This window comes from Budorcas taxicolor, chromosome X (assembly GCF_023091745.1).
Source record: "Budorcas taxicolor isolate Tak-1 chromosome X, Takin1.1, whole genome shotgun sequence".
Taxonomy (NCBI): Eukaryota; Metazoa; Chordata; class Mammalia; order Artiodactyla; family Bovidae; genus Budorcas; species Budorcas taxicolor.
In genome coordinates this window covers 15,149,612-15,172,220 of record NC_068935.1, presented here as the reverse complement: position 1 = coordinate 15,172,220, position 22,609 = coordinate 15,149,612, and the positions used below count along the sequence as shown (strand labels likewise).

General features: G+C 37.9%; 1 protein-coding gene across 1 annotated transcript in view; it reads left to right on the top strand.

The window, feature by feature from the left end:
• Nucleotides 1-5,249: 5,249 nt before the first annotated feature.
• Nucleotides 5,250-22,609, top strand: part of RBM41 (RNA binding motif protein 41) — a 67,762-nt gene continuing 50,402 nt past the window's right edge. Inside the window, exons 1-5 of the mRNA XM_052663401.1 lie at nt 5,250-5,276; nt 8,479-8,595; nt 9,146-9,338; nt 9,801-10,005; nt 11,858-11,929. Of these exons, the coding sequence (XP_052519361.1) occupies nt 5,269-5,276; nt 8,479-8,595; nt 9,146-9,338; nt 9,801-10,005; nt 11,858-11,929 (595 nt within the window). The 5' untranslated portion in view covers nt 5,250-5,268. The remainder of the gene's footprint in view (nt 5,277-8,478; nt 8,596-9,145; nt 9,339-9,800; nt 10,006-11,857; nt 11,930-22,609) is intronic.

Sequence of the window (22,609 nt, the reverse complement as noted above, 5' to 3'; positions counted from 1 at the left end):
TGTTCCTGGGATATTTCTACCTCTGAGTAATGTTGTGTGCCTTTTCCCCTTATAGATATGCTGCAGAGGAAGGTAGAAGAGGTAACACAAATCCTAGAGGATCATCACTGGGAAGAATACAACGTCAAGATGGCTTTTGATTAAATGACCCTATTTTGAGCATGCTGTTTTTGGATTATACATTACCTTCAAATTTTGATGGTGTTCATTAGAATAGTATTTACAGCTACTATTCCCTCTTTGGTACAATAAAGTATGCATGTATTTTTTCCACTTAAATATTGTGTTATTTGAAAATGATACTGTAGTTTGGCTTTTAGTATTAGCAAATCAAAACTTTATCAGCTCTTCTGTCTAAGCAGCAACCTCTTTGATGTTGACCCTGTGTGTGTAATTAATTCATGGCTTACTCTCCTAGATACCATATCTTACTGCCAGTACGCATTGTCCTTTTCACTCCAGCCAGATCATAGAGTAATGTTTGCCAAAAAATAGATGCCAGCCAGTCTTTACTGGGTGCTTGTTAACATTCAGCATATAGTGTTAGCTACTGTGAAGTCTCTGTCCTCAAAGGCACTTACTGTCGCCTTTGAGATACAATTAATGCCTTCTGTATGAAAATAGTATAGACAATACAAGAAAGTGTGTTGTGAATTACAGAAAGTATGCTATAGAAATTCAGAGAAGTGGGACTTCCCTAGTGATCTAGTGGCTCAGTCTCTGTACTCCCAATGCAAGGGGCCCAGGTTTGATCCCTGGTCAGGGAACTAGATCCCACATGCTACAGCTAAGTTCACATGCCACAACTAAAGAGTTCACATGCCACAATTGAAAGTCCTTGCATGCCACAACTAAAGATCCTGCCTGCCTTAACTGAGACCCAGCTCAGCCAAATAAATAAATACATTAAAAGAATTTCAGAGAAGGGAGGAAAAGTTAGAGTGGATTTAGGGCTTGAATTAGGCTATTTTTAAAGGTTCAGGCAGTTTATTTTTAATGTGCAAATAATCTGGCATTTTACTTGATTTTAGCATGTGATGAATACTTTTGGGGTTTATGTATTTATTTGTTTTTCAAGAAAAAGCCTTGTTCTTAGCTTCTGATTTCTTGTGTTTCGTGTTTTACCTGTCATAAATAAAGGTGATGCTCTGAAAAACAAAATAAACTACTTAAAAAGTTTTTGAATGACTAGTGCTAGTTGCTTGTCATTACTGCACTGAATTTCTGTTGTACTGACTGAACATGACCATTCTGAGGGAGACATACTATAGAAAGAATATTTTTGAAATGAATATTAGCAATTTAATTCACCTTATGAGTAAGCCAAATATCAATACTTACATGGCCTCTTTTTTTTCCTATCCACACTTCTCAAAGTAGCAGCTTCTAATCAGATAAGTTTTTATTACCTCTCAAAATTATAGAATATGAAAAAATTCAGAGGCCATTTAATTTTATGGATGATTTCTGTAGGTATACAGCTTTTGAGTATAATCTTGAGTAATCTTTAATGTTGGAGTACAATATTATTACTACTGTACCCTATATAACATTTTCTGTATTTTTTTGGCAATTCAACTCTTGTAGTCTGTGAATACATTGTTTCACATTCAGGAAAGAGAACATAATATATAGAAGAAAACACTGGGTTTATTCTTATCCCTGCTTAATTAACTGGACAGATAGTTTCATTTGAAGAATTATCTTTTGTCTACAACATAATACAGTTGGACCATATGAAAGTTTTCTCAACTGGAATAAACTAGTTTCCACTTCTCTTAAGTTTTGTGGTTCCTTTATATCTTTTCACTACCAGTACATGCTTACTATAAAACTTCCTCAGTAAAATAAAGATGGGGCTATAGTTTTCCTGTTGACTTTGCATTGAGAGGACATAAAAGAGGCAAGTGAATGGCAAGTGACTTCTAAATCAGTGCAGTTACACTGTAAGCTTACTGGTGGATCTCTGTACTGTTTGGAGCCTTAGACTAAATTGTCTTTAAGGTTACTTCTGACTGTGGTTCTAATATGTATCTAAAAGACGTGGCTTCCCTGATAGCTCTGTTGGTAAAGAATCTACCTGAAGTGCAGGAGACCCCGGTTTGATTCCTGGGTCGAGAAGATCCCTTGGAGAGGGATAGGCTACCCACTCCAGTATTCTTGGGCTTCTCTATGACTCAGCTGGTAAAGAATCCACCTGCAATGTGGGAGACCTGGATTCGATCCCTGGGTTGGAAAGATCCCCTGGAGAAGGGAAAGGCTACCCTACCCAGTCCAGTATTCTGGCCTAGAGAATTCCATGGACTGTATAGTCCATGGGGTTGCAAAGAGTCAGACATGACTGAGTGACTTATACTTTCACTTTTTCACTAACGTGTCTAAAAGATGTGACATTGTTGAGCAGACATGAATTACAAGATCAGAAATAACCTATTTGTGCCAGTAATTTTAAGTCTACATTTTTGTTAGGTACTGGATTCTTAAGACCCCTCCACCCCCCAACCTTTGTTAAAGACCAGCTGTATTAGCTGAAGGAGAATTCTTAAATTTGTCATGCTAACACTTCCCCAGTGCTTATCTACTTTTTTTTTTTTGTCCTTTGAAAAAGATGCTATATTTGTTCTCTCTATAATGGCATTTATGCTATCTAATTTGGAGAATTTGAAAGACATGCACAATTGTTTACTCTTAATATTAGATGAGTGATGTTCTCCCTCTTCAAGAGAAAAGTTTTGGTTTTAGCATCTTCTTTCATATCTGGAAATTATAATTGCTTCATAATATATTCATCAAAAGTGTGTTGTGAACAAAGCACCTAAAAGGGACAAAGCCTGAAAATATGTCTATGTTAAGGAGGAACTTCTGGCTTAATTAAACTAACCTTGTTAAATTGTCAGAAAGATAAATGAGGCATATTTTTCAGCTTGTCATAAATTCTGGGGTGAATTTGTGAAATTACCTCATGATAAGATCTCTGTGCCCATGAACAACATCTAGAAATCTCAAAGCTTTTTATATACTGTCCGATATCTTTATAAACTGGGGAGAGGATGCTGTGGGAAATGGAATAGCTATTATTCCACAGTTAATAAATTTGGCAGAGCTAGAAATAGCCCAGTTTTCCTTCTAGTGCAATTTTCTAAGTGTTTTTCCCTTGGTAACTACCACTAAACTGGCTACAATTATACACAGATACATAGAGCACTTCCTTTTGATCTTGCTTTCTAGTAATTCTACCTCGTATATGTCTTTTTAGCCATTCATTCTCCACTCATCCCACCTAGTGGACTTGTAATGTAGTGTGTATCACTTAAGTACCAATAGGATATATGTTTTATTAGAAGCTGTGTACAAGTCTGGTGTGGTTGTCAGTGTAGTATTTGTTCCACCCTTTGCTACCTTCCCAGGGGACAGATACACTAGCAACCTTGGTGTGTTTTTCCATTTTGTCCTTTATCACTGTGTCAACTGGACAGCTTGGTTGAGCAGCAGAATTCAGCCCCACCACCAAATAAAATTTACCTGGTGTGGACTATGATATGACCCACACTGTTTTTGCTTAGATTCCGACCCTGTTCTGTGCCAAAGCCACAAAAGGGCATGTTAGAGCTATATCCATTTACCTGTGTGCTTTAGAAGCACAGTTTTTGCATATGCCAGGTTTTGCTTGGTGGATCAGACAGCAGTAAAGAATCTGCCTGTAATGCAGGAGACTGGGATTTGATCCCTGGGACAAGAAGATCCCCTGGAGAAGGGAATGTCTACCCACTCCAGTATTCATACCTGGAGAATCCCATGGATATAGGAGCCTGGCAGGATACGGTCCATGGGGTCACAGAGTTGGACACGACTGAGCAACTAATACACAAGGCCAGGTTTTGGATAACTCGTATTTGCCATGACAGTCTCATCTTTTAGAAATTCTCAGGATAGGAAGTATGTCTTCCTTTTCCTCAAGGTATTCTACTGCATATACAAGCAAGGACACACAAGATAGGTTGCCTAGTATAGAATTCTGTATTCCTCCACTTAGTTTTAGTGTTTACATCATATATAACGTCACAGCTAATGAACCTTACTATTAACTAAAGTGCATAGTTTGTTCATATTTCCTTATTTTTTATTCAGGGCTCTTTTTCTGTTCCAGAATCCCATCCAGGATACCACATTACATTTAGTTATCATGTCCCTTTGATTCCTTTAGCTATGACAAGGACTTTTAATGGTTTGGTGACCTCGACAATTTGGAGGTGACTTTCACTTTTCACTTTCATGCATTGGAGAAGGAAATGGCAACCCACTCCAGTGTTCTTGCCTGGAGAATCCCAGGGGCGGGCGAGCCTCATGGGCCGCCATCTCTGGGGTCGCACAGAGTCGAACACAACTCAAGCGACTTAGCAGCAGCAGCAGCAGAGGTCAGATATTTCATAGTCCATGTACTTTGAAATTTACATGTCACTTATGAGTGAGAGTAAACGTTTTTCTTTTCACATACTTAAGGACATAGTGGAGAAGGAAATGGCAACCCACTCCAGTATTCTTGCCTGGGAAATCCCACGGAGAGGAGCCTTGGCAGGGTACAGTCCATAGTGCAAGAATTTGACACGACTTAGCAACTAAACCACCACCACCAAGGATATATGTATTTCCATTTCTAGAAACTAGGAACCCATTATCTTAACTAGTATGCTCTACCAGTCTCTTGAGTTATCTTAATTATCAATAAAAATATTCATGGGCTTGAATATATGTGGTTGTCTGATTCTCAGGAAGTACAATGTCTTGTAAGCCTCTGTTAGAGACAGAGGTGAACCATTGGTGCTAGTGATGTGGTCACTCTGATCACTCTGGCTAGACTGCAGAGGGTGGACCAGATACTCGACTGGAAATAGCAAGTAGGCAGGATGTGGGATAAGAAGTCCTTGAAAGCAGAAGCAGGGTTGATAGGGACACGTTTGAAGAAAATTAGAAGAGCCAGGATCTGGTGATACTGGATGAGAGTTAAGAAGTCAAAGGCGACTCCTAGGTTTATGAGCTGGATATTTTGGGTGTTATATTTAACCTATACGAGAAATCCAAGAGAAATACTCGGGCAATTTAGAATATATCGCTTACTGAGTACGGGCTTTCGATTTCTAGCTCCGCAGGACTACAATTCCCAGAACACCGCGCTCCACCGCAATCCCCTTCGAGTCGGCCGCACAGAGTTCTGGGACTTGAAGTCCGCGGCCTGTTTTACCCAAGTTAGATCTAGGGGCCTGTGGAAACATGAAGAGGTAAGGGATTGTCTGAGAACAGACCGCGAAGGGCGCTCTGTTCTACCTTTTGACTTTTCTAATGGCTTTTGTTACTTTGGGTTTGGGGTATGTCACGTTCTGAGGATAGGGTTTTGTGTGAGCGGGAAGACAGAGGAGGAGGGAAAAGGGAAGACGGGCTGGACAGGCCTGTAGGGCGAAGTTCAGGAAGGGCCGCCGCCGCTGCCGGTCCCCGTAGGGATGCCCTCCTGGCACAGGCACCTAGGCAACGGCGCTGGCCCCGGGACAGATGCTGTGGCTCCTTTCTGTTTCAGACCGACCCACTCAGGTAAAAGGGTCTTGATCGATTTATGAAACCAGTCTGTGCCGTAGAAACCCGGGCCAGATCCTGTCCCGCCCGACCTCCTCTCCATCCTCAGAAATGGGCTCAGGGTGGGCGCGTTAATGTGCAGTGTTTGTGTTTATAGCGGATTTTTTCGGGCTCAGAGACCGTTTAGTACTTTCAGACCTGGAAGTAAGCAAGTGATACTTTGTTTCTACAAATTTGGAAGCAAAGTACCAAACCCGTATCCATCTATTGTAAGAAAAGAAAGGCACCGCTGCGAGCAGTTCCCCCTACCGGTTCTGCAGGAAATGGCAGCTTTAACGTGGCTGATCTTTGTTGAAAGCCTGTACTTGTAATCGATTACTGACGGTACACGAAACCTTTTTTAAGGCTCCTTATCAAATTAGTTTTGTATTCATTCTGCAAGTAGAATAATCACTGGAATAAGGCGGTGCATTTAAATTCTTACAGGTATGATGCGCTGCTGCACCGTTAGTTTCTGCATCTTTAAAAAAAAAAGTAGTTTCTGATTTTCCCTGCTTCAAAATGCCTTAAAAATTGTTTGTAATATCTCTCATACATGCAAAATTATGAATATATACAGGTTAAATAATAATAATAGAGTCGTCATCACTACAATAGAACATTACCAGTATCAGAAGTCTGCTTGTATGCTCCTGAGTGTTTCTCTTCCCTCCCTGAGAGGATCACTATCCAGTATTTTGCCTTAATCATTTCTTTCTTTGCTTTTTCTTTTTAAATAGTTTTGCCACATATGAATTTATATCTAAACAAAATGTCGCTAGTGTTATTCCATTTTCAACTCTATATAGACACATATTGTATGAATTTTTCTGGCACTATTTTCACTCTACATTTCTTTTTGAAATTTATGTGTGCTGATGTATTTAGCTATGATTTATTCATTTCAAAGCCACTTCAAATTTAGCAAGAACTTTCAGAATTCTAAATAATAAGGAAATATTAAGATACTTGAAAGGAATTTTTTTTTAAACCCTGGACCTATGGATCTTTTAAAATTTCCCAAAGTTGTTATAAGTCTTTCTAGAGTATGAGAATTTTCTTTATAATTATGAGAGATACATCTGCTGCTGCTGCTAAATCACTTCAGTCGTGTCCGACTCTGTGACCCCATAGACGGCAGCCCACCAGGCTCCGCCGTCCCTGGGAGTCTCCAGGCAAGAACACTGGAGCGGGTTGCCATTTCCTTCTCCAGTGCATGAAAGTAAAAAGTGAAAGTGAAGTCGCTCAGTCGTGTCTGACTCTTAGCAACCCCATGGACTGCAGCCTACCAGGCTTCTCCATCCATGGGATTTTCCAGGCAAGGGTACTGGAGTGGGGTGCCATTGCCTTCTCTAATACATCTTCTAGGTCTCATCATAACCCCAATAGTAAAGGGCTAAGAAAGGTATTTAGTATTTATTTTCCTCATCGAGTTAACTCACTTAGCTTTTTTTCTTTTAAAATCTGTTCTTGCACACTTAAATGGTCCTGCTATTTCTTTATGCTCAGAGTTCTTCATTATTTAGCATTACCTAGATATCCACACAGTAGTGCTTAAGCTATAAAATGTTATGATCCCCTTCACCTTTGCTTCTATACTCTCTCTTTTGGGGATCTCCTCTCTCACAGCTCCACATCCTGACAATACAGATGACTCAAGACTTCCATGTGCAGCCTCAGACTCTAATCTATACAACACTTCTACTCTCTCTCACTTTCCTTCTAGCCAATATCACCTTCTGTCACCTCAGGCTCAGTATGTCTTTGAAGCATTCCTGATACTTCATCCTGGTATTTCAATTGTAATAGTTAGTTGACTCAACATGGCTAAAAGAAGAATGACTTCCCTTTCCCAAACCATTTACTCCATCTGGAACTTCCTCTTTAGTTCATTGGTCCCATCGCTCAGTTACACAGCTTGAAATTTGGGGTTATTTTTCATTTCTTCCTTACCCCTATGTTCAAAAGGCCTTTCTCATTTAAGTCTTCCTTTCTATTGTCACTATTAGCACACCACTTTGAACTTTTATCACCTCACGTTTGATAAATTATATAGTTTCCTCACTAGTTCTGGTTTTGTTCTTACTAATCCATAAGGCTTATTATAACCACATTCATTTTCCTAAACCATCGCTTATACCATGTCACTTAACTGCCTAATAAATTGCCTTCTAATACCTGTACATTAAGTTTGAGACCTCTTAGTTGGTGTATCTAAGGCCATTGACAGTCTAACTATCCTTCCAACATGATCTCCCAAGGTTGCCATACATGAATGCCAGATAAATGTCCTATTATCCCCCAGAACATACTTCTGTCTATTCATGCTCTCTCTCCCTGTTCTTTCCTTCATCACACAGAGTCCTTCAAATGCCAGTGTAAGAATTACCTTTCCAAAGTCTTCATTTACTACCTTGCCTCCCAGTTATTTCTTCTGTGGACTCCTACTGATTTGGCATATGCTTCTTTATATCATTCTTCTCTTCTTTCTTTCTTTCTCTCTCCTTCTCTCTGTCACTCTCTCCCTGTACTTTTCATTCTCCCTCCCTCCCTCTCTCCTGCTCTGCCCTCACCCCCAGGCACCTGCATACAACACATCCATATCTATTACTTTTCCCTAAATAAATTGCAGGCTTCTTAATGAGAGGGACTGTGTCTTGCATATCTTTGACTCCATCAGTACCCAGCAGAGTGCATTCATTGTGTATAAACAGGTACTTAGTTAATGTTTGTGGAATGAGTGATAAAGGGCAACAAATAGAGAAGTATCTTTGAACAAATGGGATCACTAATGGTAGATAATATAGCTAAAGAATATATTTTGAGATTCAGTGTCTCTTCTACTTTCCATATATATCCTTGTATCTATTCCAGGGTAAATAGCTGTGTCAAGAGTGATGAGCATGTCCTGGAGGAGCTGGAAACAGAAGGGGAGAGGCAGCTGAAAAGCCTCCTTCAGCATCAACTGGATACCTCTGTCTCCATTGAGGAGTAGGTATTGATTTTGCAAAAAGAGTATAATAGACCCTCAGCTCCAGGTGACAGATACCTCTTTAAGTCTGGGTGGAAGACTCCTCTCTTACCCCCCTTTCCTTGGCAGATTTCTACTGATTAGTCAGGGTTTTACTTCTGTGTCTCTTCTAGGAAGTCTTCCATATCCCAGTCTGTCTGGGCTGAGTACCATTCCTGTGTCTTCCTTTAACATTCATAGTAATCCAGTAATGTTATTGCCTGCTTACTTGCCTCTCTTCTACAGTTCCTTGCACAAAGCAGAAACTGTTGTCTTTTTTCCTGTTAAATCTGCAGTACCTGGCACAGTGTCTGATGCATAGTAAGTGCTCAGTAAATATTTGGTTCAGTCATTTGTTAGTCCTGGACTACTGGTGGAATTCCATATCATTGTAGTAGTGCTTTAACCTAGAAATAGGATGTAAGAGAGAAATTGCCCCTGAGTTTCACTGTGCCTTATAATGGCAAGCCCCATTTCTGTGCATTGTGGTAACTTGAAGATGTTCTTACTCTCTTCCTGCTTGTTTTGCAGATGTGTATCTAAGAAAGAGAGCTTTGCTCCTGGTACTATGTATAAGCCCTTTGGGAAGGAAGCAGCTGGGACTATGACTTTGTCCCAGTTCCAGACACTGCATGAGAAGGACCAGGAGACTGCTTCTCTCAGGGAACTGGGGCTTAATGAAACAGAAATCTTGATTTGGAAGAGCCATGTTTCAGGTGAAAAGGTGAGTGGGGCAATTTTTTTTCTAGAGAATAAAAAGGACAATTGCTTCATTTGATACTGAGAACCTTTTCATTTTGAGTTCTCAAAACACTGAGCTTGTACCTAAATCTTCTTTGGTTTTTAAGGTAAGGACCTTGGTAAAAGAGATGCTGCTCCTTGACTTTTTTTTTTTTTTAACAAATGGGATTTTATTTTTTTAATTTTATTTATTTTTGGCTGTACCATGTGGCTTATGGGATCTTAGTTCCACAATCAGGGATTGAACCTGTACCCTCAGTAGTAAAAGCACAGAGTCCTAACCACTGGACCACCAGGGAATTCCCGCTCCTTGACTTCCTCGCTGACATATTTATAAATGACCATTTTGGGGCCCTGATCATTTTCTTTCTTGTTTAAGGTATCAGATTGTCACTTTCAGGGTGTGTCCTCTGTGATATATGCCATCTCATTTCTCCTATTTCAGAGAGCGAGACTTAGGGCAACCCCTGAAGCAATACAGAACCGTCTTCAAGATATTGAGGAAAGGATCTCAGAGCGTCAGCGCATCCTTTGCCTGCCACAGAGATTTGCAAAGAGCAAACAGCTGACCCGGCGAGAAATGGAAATAGAAAATTCTTTATTTCAGGGAGCTGATCGTCACTCTTTCCTCAAGGCTCTTTATTACCAAGGTATGTGATCACCGCTGACTTGATACACTCTTTCACTGGCAGAAAGATTTAACATCAGGGCCTTAACTATGAAGAGTTAGTGGAGGGAGTGGGGGAAAGATGAACTATTGCTACTCTTGAGGAAGGTATATATAGTCCCATGAGAAAGACAAATATGTACCTAGTTAGTTACAGTACACCCTGGAAATTGCTATTGTAGAGATGTAAATAAAATGCTGAGGGGACCTAAGACATAGAGCATCTAAGTCTAGTTGGGGGAGTCAGGAGTTTACATTTGTACTTGTACCAAGTCTTGATGGATCAACAGGCATTTGTCAGTAAATAGTGGGAAGAGAGCGTTGTGGATAGTAGGTGAGTAGGAACAAGATTGTGAAAGAACCTGGTGTGTCTAGGGAACAGTGAAAAGTTCATTGTGGCAGGATGTGGAGGACATGGTGAGGATGACACTGGAAAAGGTAGGTGAGGCTAGATTGTGAAGGGTCCTGAGGTGGAACTATAAATTAGCACAAAATATACAGATAAATGTGTGTCTTAGCCAGAAAGAGTGGATTTAACAGAGAAGTTTTGCTAGGCACTGTGGAAGGTATGCAGAAGTTTAAGAAATGACTTCTTGACTTTGTGCCAGTTGGAATCTAGTTGGACAAAGTGCACAGCATTTAGTAACAAGGCTAGATACAGTTGTTAAGTGCTGTAGGAGTTCAGAGAAGGGAAAGGTCACCGTGCATTGATGTGGCTAAAGATGGCCTCTCAGAGGAGATAAGATTTAAATGTTCTTTTAATACTACCAAGTCTTCAGGAAGGAGAGGGAGGGACATTTCACTTGTAGCAGATGTCATGAGCAAAGTCATGTTTGGAGGTATTGTGAGAGACAAAGTTAAAAAGATGGCTAAAATTTTTGAACTTTATTTGGCAAGTAGTATAGATCTACATGGAGTTACTTATTCAGTTAGTCATTTTGGGTATAGTTAAGGTCTTTGAACCAGGAGTAACATGATAAAAGCAGTATCTGAACTTGATGAATCTGGTGGCCAGTAAATCAAATACACGAGTGGGAGAACTGGAAGCAGGGAAAACAGTTTAGGAGTAATCACAGTCATTTCTTCAGGAAGAGCTGCACTAGGATGATGGCAAAGAAATTGGAAAGAGAAGTAGGTATGGTTATAAGAGACATTACAAAAGAACAATTGGTAAAACTTGTTGACTGAGAATGAAGATTAGTGGAGAGGCCTGTGTCAAAGATATCCCAGGTGTTTCAAGGCTGTGTGACTTAACAGTTGGCAAAATTAAGAAAGCCTTTATGGGGAAATTTTGAGGAAAGATGATGAGTTTGATTTTAAACATGTTAAATTTTTGAGACTGCAGGATCATCCAGTGCAGATATTGAGGAGGCTGTTGGAAATGTAGCAGTGAAATTCCAGGGAGAGGGCAGAACTAGATCCATAGAATCAGGACTCCTCTATGCTTAGACAATAAAGTCAATAGAATGAATGCATGGTTTGTTAGAGATCGAGAGACCATAGACATGGAAGAACAGTGGTGAAAGAAGGAATGAAGAAACAGCTTTTGTGGAGACATTATAGCTTGCTGATCAAGAACATGGGCTGTGGAGACAGACTGCTGGGAACATCCTGGCTCCCCCACTTACTATCTAAAGATGTGGGGCAAGTTACCATACTGTGCTTGATTTCCTTCAAGAGAATATTAATAGTAGCTGTATTGTAGGGTTGTTAGGATTAAGAGAGGTAATACATGTAAATCACTTAAAGCAGTACCTGGTATTTGGGGTGGGTGGGTAGTGTATGAATCTGTTCTGTTTCCTATCTTTGAAACTCCTTGCTTTACACCTTCACAGCATACCACAAAAAGACAAGTGCAGACAAGTACATGACCTCAATGAAGAGGAAGATAAAATTAGGCACAAAAGGCAAGTCGAGAGTTTTCTTACAGTGTTAGATTTAGGAATGTAACCTAGGGTCCCAGACTTCTAAGTTGAGTTCTTATTTAATTTCATATTCAGTATATGAAAATGTTTATAGGACATGATCCATAGGGAGCATATTATCCTGATACAGAATATTAAAGAGAGGAGTTAGAAGTTTAAAGCTTTAACATTTAGTGTTGTTGATTCTTTTCTCTATACCTTTTAAGTTATTGTACCAGACATAAAATGACCTTAATGTCTTTTTGATCCTATTTCATAATCCTGAATATTTTTAATCAGTAAAGTATAACTATTGATGATGATATAGTAGCTAATATTTTACTTTATTTTTGAAATGAACTTACAATAAAATTGCCTGTTTATTTGGGGGGGGAGGTGTGTATACAATTCTGTGAATTGTAAATCATGTTAATCACATAGATTCATGTAACCACTACCACAATCAGAATAGAGAACAGCTCCATCACCCTCAAACTCCTTCATACTATCCATTGAAGTCACTCCCAATTCCACTCATAATCTCTGGCAGTCAATCACTGATCTATTCTCCATCACTGTGATTTTGTCTTTTAGAGAATGCCATACAAATAGAATCATACGAAATGTAATCTTTTGAGAGTGACTTCTTTCATGCAGTGTAGTGCTTTTGAGATTCATCTAAGTTGTGTGTATCAATAGATCATTTTTGCTGAAAAGCATTCCATTGTACGAATGTTCCAAAGTTTGTCTATCCACTCACCCATCAAGTGCATTTGGGCTGTTTCCAGGTTATGGTGATTATGAATAATACTGATATGAATATTCTTGTACAGGCTTTTGTGTGAACATAAAATTTTTATTTCTCTAAGGCAAATATCTAGGAGTGGGATTACTGGGTCATATGGTAAGTGTTTGTTTAACTTTATAAGAAACTGCCAAACCATTTTCAAGAGTGGCTGAACCATTTTGCATTTTCACCAGCAATGTATGAGAGTTCCAATTGCTCTACATCTTTGTCAGCATTTGGTATTGTTGGTATTTATTTTAGTTATTCTAATAGCTGTGAAGTGGTATCTCATTGTAGTTTTAATTTGCATTACCTTAATGGCTAATGATATTAAACATCTTTTCATATGCTTATGTGCCATCCTTATATCCTATTTGCTGAAGTGTCTGTTCAAATCTTTTGCTGTTTTTCATTTAGTTGTTTATTTTTTCCTGTTGACTTTTGAGAGTTCTTTATATAGTCAAAACACAATTCTCTGTTGGATATATGATTTACAGATATTTTATCCCCGTGTGCAGCTTGTCTTTTCATTCTCTTAACAGTGTCTTCTACAGAGCAAACTTTCTTTTATTGTGGTAAAATATACCTAACATAAAATGGACCATTCTAACTATTTTTTAAGTGTACAGTTCTGTGGCATTAAGTATATTCACATTGTTCTGCAGCCGTCATCGCCATCCATCTCCAGAACTTATTCATCTTCCCAAACTGAAACTCTGTACCCATTAAACACTAACTCCCCATTCTCCCCTTGCCTTATCTTCTGCCAGCCACCATTCTGCTCTCTCTCTCTATGAATTTGAATATTCTAGGTACCTCATGTAAACAGAATCATACAGTTTTTGTCTTTTTGTGTCTGGCTTATTTCACTTAGCATCCATATTATAGCATGTATCAGAATTTCTTCCCTTATATTTTATTGTATGTATCTACTACATTTTGTTAATCTATTCATCTGTCAGTGGGCACTTATGTAATTTCTGTCTTTTGGCTATTGTGAATAATGCTGCTGTGAACCTGGATGTACAACAGTCTGTTCCAGTCCCTGCTTTCATTCTTTTGAATATGTTAAGTGGAATTGCTGGATTATATGGTAATTCTATGTTTAATCTTTTGAGAAACCGCCATACTGTTTGCCATAGAGACTATACTGTTTTAAATTCATACCAGCAATGTACAAGGATGTCTTTCGCCCGTTTTTAAATGGGTTGTTTGTTGTTAAGTTGCAGGGGTTCTTTATGTATTCTGGATATTACTCCCTTTTCAGATATATGATTTGGAAATATTTTCTCCTATTCTATGGGTTGCCTTCTTATTCTGTCAATAGTATCCTTTGATGCACAAAAGTTTTTATTTTTGATAAAGTCCAGTTTGTCTATTTTTTTGTTCCCTGTGCTTTTGTTGTTATATCCAGTAAATCTTGCCAAGTCTAATGTCATAAACTGTTTTTCTGATGTTATCTTCAAAAAGTTTTATAGTTTTGGCTCTTATATTTAGGTCTTTGATCCATTTTGAGTTAACTTCATATATAAAGGGTCCAACTTCATTTTTTGCATGTTTGATATCCAGCTTTTCCAGTACTACTTGTTGAAATGACTGCCTTTCCTCATTGAATGGTCTTGGCACACTCTCTGAAAATCATTTAAGTGTAAATGAAAGAGTATATTTCCAGACTCTCCATTCTATTCCATTGATATATATGTCTGTCTTTATGTTAGTACCACACTTTTTAAACTACTATAGATTTGTAGTAAACTTTGAAATCAGGAAGTATGATACCTCCAACTTTGCTCTTCTTTTTCAAAATTGTTTTCATTGTTTGAGTCCCTTGAGATTCCATATGAATTTTAGGATAGATTTTTCGATTTCCTTTTTTTCTGCCATGCCGCATGGTTTGTGGGATCTTAGTTCCCTTACCAGGGATCAAACCCAGGCCCACAGCAGTGAAAGCACCAAGTCTTTAACCACTGGACTGCCAGGGGATTCCCAGATTTTTCTATTTCTGCAAAAAACATCATTGAGATTTTGATAGTATTGCTTTGAGTTTGTATATCACTTTGGGTGGTACTGACAACAATACTTAATCTTCAGTCCATGAACACAGAATGTCTTTGTATTTATTCACATCTTTCAGCAAAATTTCGTAGTTTTCAGTATGCAAATTTTTTGCTTCAGAGCAAATATTTTAAATTTTGATAAAATCCAGTTTATCCATTTTTTCTTTTATGGATTGTGCTTTTTTATGCCTAAAAACACTAGATTTTATGAAAAAGGGTTTATTCCTTTATTTTCTTCTAACAGTTTTATAATTGTATATCCTACATTTAAGTCTATGATCCACTTTGACTTAATGTTTATATAAGGTGTGAGGTTTATGTTAAGGTTCACTTTTTTGCTTATGAATATCAGATTATCCAGTACTAATTGTTGAAAAGAGTGTTCTTTCTCCATTTACTTGTCTTTGCATTTTTGTCAGAAATCTATTGGCCATTATTTTTCTTAATAATTAACATCATAGTTAATGGTGAAAGATTGAGATTGTCCTTCCAATACCAAGAATAAGACAAGGATGTCCACTCTCACCACTTCTGTTTACAGTGAAATGAAATTAGAAATCAATAATAGATGGACATTTAGGAAATTTACAAATATGTGGAAATTATTTAACACTCTACCAAATAACCAAGGATCAAAAATAAGTTGCAAGGGACATTAGAAAATACTTCGAGATGAATGAAAACAAAATATACAAAAACTTCAGGAATGCAGTAGAAGAGGTACTCAAGGGGCTATTTAAAGCTGTAAATGCCTATATTAATAAAGAGGAAAAACCTCAAATTTATAACCTAAATTTCCACCTCAAGAAACTACAAAAATTTGTCCAAACTGATTGGATATATGATACCAAGAGTAAATGGTAAACTATAGACTTGGAGTAATTATGATGTGTCAGTGTAGGCTCATCAGTTGTAACAAATGTCCCACTCTGGTGGGAGGTAATGAGGGAGACTAAGCATGTGTGGGATCAGGGGAATAGGTGGGAAATCTCTAACTTCCCCTCAATTTTGCTGTAAAGCTATAGCTACTCTAAAAAAATTGAAGTTTAATGAAAAAAGCTACAGAAAGAAGGCAAATAAACCCATATCTAACTTAAGGAAAGAAAGAAAGATTAGAGCAAAAATAAATGAAAAATGAATAAAAAATAGAGAAAATCAAGAAAACCAAAAGTTGGCTCAATGGAAAAGGCAATAGAATTCACAGTCCTTTACCTAGACTTACCAAGGAAAAAAGGGAAACTCAAATTTCTTGTATTCTGCTTTACTTTCTTTTTTGCATCGAGTATCTTTTTCTATCCTTTTACTTTCAACTTTTTAAAAAACCAAAGTGTCTCTTGTAGACAGCAAATAGTTATTTAGATCATGTTTTTTTTTTAAATCCCTGCTTCCAATTATGTAGAGTGTTAATTTATATTTAATGCATTTAAGTGGAGTCTGTTGATAAGGTAGGTTCTACATCTGCCATTCTGCTATTTATTTTTGATATGTCTGTATCTTTTCATTCCTCTATTACTCCATTTATTCCTTCATGTTAAATAAGCTTTTACAGTGTGTCATCTTAATTAACTTGTTGCTTGTTTTACTATTTTTGTTACTCTTTTAGTAATTTGCCCTGGGGATTATAATTAACACCTTAGCTTGAATAATTTTGTTTGTATTAGTGCCAACTTAATTTCAATAATGTTCAAAAACTTCATTCTTATTTACCTCTGTTCTGTCCTTTCTCCTTTGTACTGATTGTCATACAAATGACATCTTTCTAGATTTTAAGCCTACCAACAGAGTTTTATAATTATTGCTTTATGCGGTTATCTTTTAATCTTTTAAGTCAGATGGAACAACAACAACAAAAAAGAGTACAGGGATAAAAACGTTTATACTGTCTTTAATGTTTACCTATGTAGTCAACTTTACTAATGTCCTTTCTTTGGGTAAATTTGAGTTACTATTTAGTGTCCATTTATTTCAGTCTAAAAGACTCCCTGTAGTTTTTTTTATAGGACAGATCATCTTGTAGTGAACTCTGTTTATCTTGGGATGTTTTAATTTCTCCTTTAGTGTTACATTATAGTTTTTTGCTGGACATTGAATTTTTGTTTGGCAATCTTCTTCTTTTAGCAGATTAAATGTATCATCTCAACTGCCTTTTGGCCCCTTCTAATTTCTTTTGAGAAGTCAACTATTAATCTCAGGACCCCTTGTCCATGGTGAACTTCTTCTTACTGCTTCATCTTCTACTTTTGACAGTTTGACTTCTTGTCTAAGTGTCTCTTTGGACAGACTCCACATAGGTATCTTCGAATTCATCCTACTTGGAGTCTGTTGAAGTTCCATGATGTATGGATTAGTGCTTCTCATCAATTTGGGAAAGCTTTTGACCATTAACTCTGCAAATATTCTTTTTGTTTCTTCTTCTTCTGAGAGTCCATTATGCATGTGTTGGTTTGCTTGCTTGTCTCCCATAGGTTCCCAAGGCTCCGTTTTCTTTTTCTTTCTGCTCCTCAAATTTAGTAAGCTTCCTCAGATTATGTAGTTGACATATCTTCAGGTGTGATGATTCTGCTGTCAATTCACATCTCCTGTTGAGCCCCTCTAGTGTATTTTTCATCTCAGTTATACTGCTTGAAAATTTCTATTTGATTCTTTATTATAATTTCTATCTTTATTTTTATTCTCTATTTGGTAAGATATTCTGAAACATTCTTTAGTTCTTTATACATGGTTTCCTTTGTTTGAATAACTTATAATAATGATTTAAAGTTTTTTTTTTTCTAAGAAGCCCAGTGTGCTTCCTCAGGAGAGTTTCTATCAACTGTTTCTTTTTTCCTGTGTATGGATCATACTTTCTTGGTTTTAAGGCGGGGGGTGTTTTGTTTTGTTTTGTTTTGTTTCAATGCCTTTGTCATCTCAGGCTGCTATAACAAAGTACCAAACTGGGTGACCTATAAACAACAGAGATGTATTTCTCACAGTTCTAGAGGCTGGAAATCTAGGATCAAGGTTCCATTATGGTCTAGTTCCAATAAGAACCCTCTTATGGGTTTCAGACTGCTGAATTCTTACTGGATCCTCACCTGGTAGAGAGCAGAGAGAGGAAGCAAGCTCTCTGATGACTCTTACAAGGGCATTAATCCCATACATGAGGGTTCCACTCTTAGGACCTTATCTAATCCTAATTACTACTAAGCATCCCCACTTCCTGTTACTATCATATTGAAGGGTGGGGATTCAACATATGAATTTGAGGGGGCACAAATATTCAGTCCCTTACAGTCTTATAATTTTATTGTTGAAAATTAGACATTTAAAATAATATTATGTGACAACTCTGAAAAGCCAATCAACCCCTCCCCACCCGGGGTTTGTTGGTTACTATTTGTTTGTTTAGTGATGTTCCTGGACCAATTCTGTCAATTTTTAATTCTTTGTCATGTAAAGTCACTGAAGTCTGTGTCCAGTTAGCGTAGTGAGCCACTAATGATTGGAGAGTTTTTCTTAAATGTCTTAAACCAAAAAGCATATGGGCCTTTATCAAGGAGCTCTGTGTGGGTGTGTTAAGTTACTCTTTCGGTGCTCAGGGAAGCAGTTTGCAACTCTGTCTTAGACTTCACTTCCTGCTTATGCTGAGCCTCAAGATCAGTTAGAAGTGAGAGATTAGTGACTTCTGAGGCCCTCACTTTCCTTGGCATACACTTACACATGCACATATATCTCATTGTGACTTTGATTTGCATTTCCCTGATGATTAATGATGGTGAGCACCTTTTCATGTACCTATACAAATGTTGGCCATTTGTATATCTGCTGTGGAGAAATGCCTATTCAAATACTTTGTCCGTTTTTTAATAAGGTTTTATTTTTATGTCATTGAGTTATAGGTATTTCCTATACGTTTTGGATATTAACCCCTTAACAGATATGTAGTTTGCAAATACAGTTGACTCTTGAACAACATAGGGGCTGGGGGCACTGACACTCCAAGCAATCAAAAATCCATGTATAACTTTATAATCAGTATTCTGTATCCATGGTTTCACATCTATAGATTAAATCAACCACAAATCTTGTAGTACTGTAGTGTATATTTACTGCAAAAAGAAAATCTGCATTAAGTGGACCTGTACAGTTCAAACTGGTGTTGTTCAAGGGTCTACTGTATATTCTCCCATTCTATAAGTTTCCTTTTTACTCTATTCTTTCTTTTGCTATGATAAAGCTTTTTAGTTTGATGTAGTCCCACTTCTCTATTTTTGCTTTCATTACCTGTGTTTTGGAGGTTATATTGCCAACACTAATGTCAAGAGGGTTTCTCCCTATGTTTTCAATAGGAGTTTTAGAATTCAGGTCTTATGTTTAAATCTTTAATCCATTTTGAATTGAGTTTTGTGATAGTAAGGGTACAGTTTCACTTTTTTTGCATGTGGATATAGACTTCCCTGGTGGCTCAGATGGTTAAGTGTCTGTCTACAATGTGGGAGACCCAGGTTTGATCCCTGGGTCGGGAAGATCCCCTGGAGAAGGAAATGGCAATCCACTCCAGTACTATTGCCTGGAAAATCCCATGGACAGAGGAGCCTGGTAGGCTACAGTCCATGGGGTCACAAGAGTCAGACACAACTGAGTGACTTCACTTTCACTTTCATATACTTTTCCCAGCACCATTTGTTGAAGAGACTATCCTTTCCTGATTGTGTTTTCTTGGCACCCTTGTCAAAGATCAGTTGACTATACATGTGTAGTTTATTTCTGGGCTCTCTATTCTTTTCCACTGGTTCACATATCTGTCTTTAAGCCACTACCATATTGTTTCAGTTGCTATAGCTTTGTAATCTATTTTGAAATCAGTGTGATCCTTATTCCCTATGTTTCCTTTTAAGTTTTGTTTGTCAGCCTTCTCTTAGCTCTAGCTGGTAATGCCACTCAAGTACCTGCAGGGTTAAATAAGCTCCACTGATTGCTCTTGACATGATCTAGGTGTGAACCAAGTCAAAGACAAACCCTCAGAATATAGCTTTTCAGTTCAATTCAGTCGCTCAGTCATGTTCAGCTCTTTACGACCGCATGGACTGCAGCACACCAGGCTTCCCTGTCCATCACCAACTCCCAGAGCTTGCTTAAATTCACGTCCATCGAGTCGGTGATGCTATCCAACCATCTCATCCTCTGTCGTCCCCTTTTCCTCCTGCCTTCAAACTCTCCCAGCATCAGGGTCTTTTCCAGTGAGTCAGTTCTTCACATCAGGTGGCCAAAGTACTGGAGCTTCAGCTTTAGCAGCAGTCCTTCCAATGAATATTCAGGACTGATTTCCTTTAGGATTGACTGGTTTGATCTCTTTGCAATCCAAGGGACTCTCAAGAGTCTTCTCCAACACCACAGTTCAAAGCATCAATTCTTGGTGCTCAGCTTTCTTTATAGTCTAATTCTCACATCTATACATGAGTACTGGAAAAACCATAGCTTTGACTAGATGGACCTTTGTTGGCAAAGAAATGTCTCTGTTTTTCAATATGCTGTCTAGTTTTGTCATAGCTTTCTTCCAAGGAGTAAGCGTCTTAATTTCATGGCTGCAATCACCATCTGCAGTGATTTTGGAGCCCAGAAAAGTAAAGTCTCTCACTGTTTCCATGGTTTCCCCATCTATTTGTCATGAAGTGATGGGACCAGATGCCATGATCTTAGTTTTTTGAATGTTGAGTTTCAAGCCAGCTTTTTCACTCTCTTCTTTCACTTTCATCAAGAGGCTCCTCAGTTCCTCTTCACTTTCTGCCATAAGGATAATGTCATCTGCATATCTGAAGTTATTGATATTTCTCCTGGAAATCCTGATTCCAGCTTGTGATTCATCCAGCCTGGCATTTCTCCTGATGTACTCTGCATAAGAAGTTAAATAAGCAGGGTGATAATATACAGCCTTGATGTACTCCTTTGCCAATTTGGAACCAGTCTGTTGTTCCATGTCCAGTTCTAACTGTTGCTTCTTGACTTGCATACAGATTTCTCAGAAGGCAGGTAAGGTGGTCTGGTATTCCTCTCTTTAAGAATTTTCCACAGTTTATTGTGATCCACACAGTCAAAGGCCTTGATGTAGTCAATAAAGCAGAAGTAGAAGAAAGTCAAATAGTGATGTTTCTCTGAGGATGGAAGCTCTGGAACTGCTCTGCTTCCTTCAATGTAAGTTAGGCTAATGCTTTTCACAACTATCATAGTAGCTGCTGAAAAACTGGAGAGAGGGAAATGGGATTATGGAAAGTTAAAATACAACAAATCTTACTGTTCTTACTGCAAATCAGCTGTTTTTCTTGAATACTGTTCCTCGTATTGTCATAAGCCTTTATTTAATTTCCAGACTTACCGAAAGTTTTATTTTGACTTTTCCCAGTGTTCTTTTTGCTTTTATGGAGCAGCAGATTTTCAGAGGTCTTTACTCCAACATTCCAGAATTACTTTCCATTTTACTTTTATCCTATTTATATTATATTTGAAAGTGAGTTTCATATTTTGAAAAAAAAAAAACAAGTTTCTTATAGAATGTAATTGGATCCTTTTTTTCACTTCTTTATTGAGTTATAACTATTGAATGGTTCATAGTAAATTTACAGAATTGTTCAACCATCACTACAATTGAATTTTAGAACATTTTCATCACCCCAGAGATTGTTCTCAGTTACTGTTTTTACTCCCAACCCAGAGAGCCACTAATCTACTGCCTATCCGTATGGATTTGCCTATTCCAGACATTTCCTATAGATGGAATCACATAATATAATCATATCATATAATATATGGCCTTCTTTAACTTAACACAGTGTTTTAATTATTTCTAGAACTAGTATTTTTCCCAGTACTGAGGGATTTCCCAGTTCTGAAGGACTTTGTGTGCAAGCCAAGGACATCATCAACAGTCAACCAAGCAGTTAACTCCATTGTAGCCTTCACTCCCTGCTTGCGCAGAAACTCAGTATTAGTCAGTGGTGAGAGCTCAGGGATTTTTCAGGTCTTTCCTGAGTACACACAAAGCTCTGGCCATGTGGACAGCTCTGTGCATGTGCATGGCCTTCTAGATTCTTCAAAATATGTCAGGGCCCCTAACGACGTTTTATACTCTAGGATTTCCTTCTAAGCATATTGGTAACCTATTGTTTGTCTCAACTCCACCACCTCAGCTAGCCACAAAATTCAACAAGTGTCTGATTGCTTTTGACAGAAGTTCTCAGGAGAAAGGCTGTTAGCACTGGATGAACTCTGAGCCAGGTCAGATAAAGAGAACGTTGCTTGTGAGATTTACTAGATAGATCAAGTAATGACAGTTCTCTGGGAATGGGGCTTTGAAGGAACTCCAACTCTGTTTTCCTTCTTTAGTGGTGTTCTCTGTGACATAGGGTTGTTGGTTTTCCAGGTTACTACAGACCTGGGGAAAAACAATGAGGAAAAGGCAAGTTAAAATGCTATAAAACTTATTATTCTTACTGATATTCAGCTATTTTTTTTCAAAAAATGTTTCCCAGATTACTACAAGCCTTTGATTAATTTTCAGAGTTCTGAAAACAAGTTGATTTTGACAGTTTCTGTCAGTGTTCTCCTTTAAGAGATTCTTAACTCTGCCATTTTCACTGATACCACCTTTCTTAACAGCATTTTCTGAAGCTTGAGAGTTTGTGATTTTGATGAAGTGTAATTTTTTTATGACTTCTGCTTTTGATCTTGTAACTAAGATTTCTTTCTAACCCAGGATCATAAAGATTTTCTTCATATGTGTTCTTCTAGAAGATATATAGTTTTAGGTCATACATTTATGCCTATGAACCATTTTGAATTAATTTCTGAATTACACATAGGGTG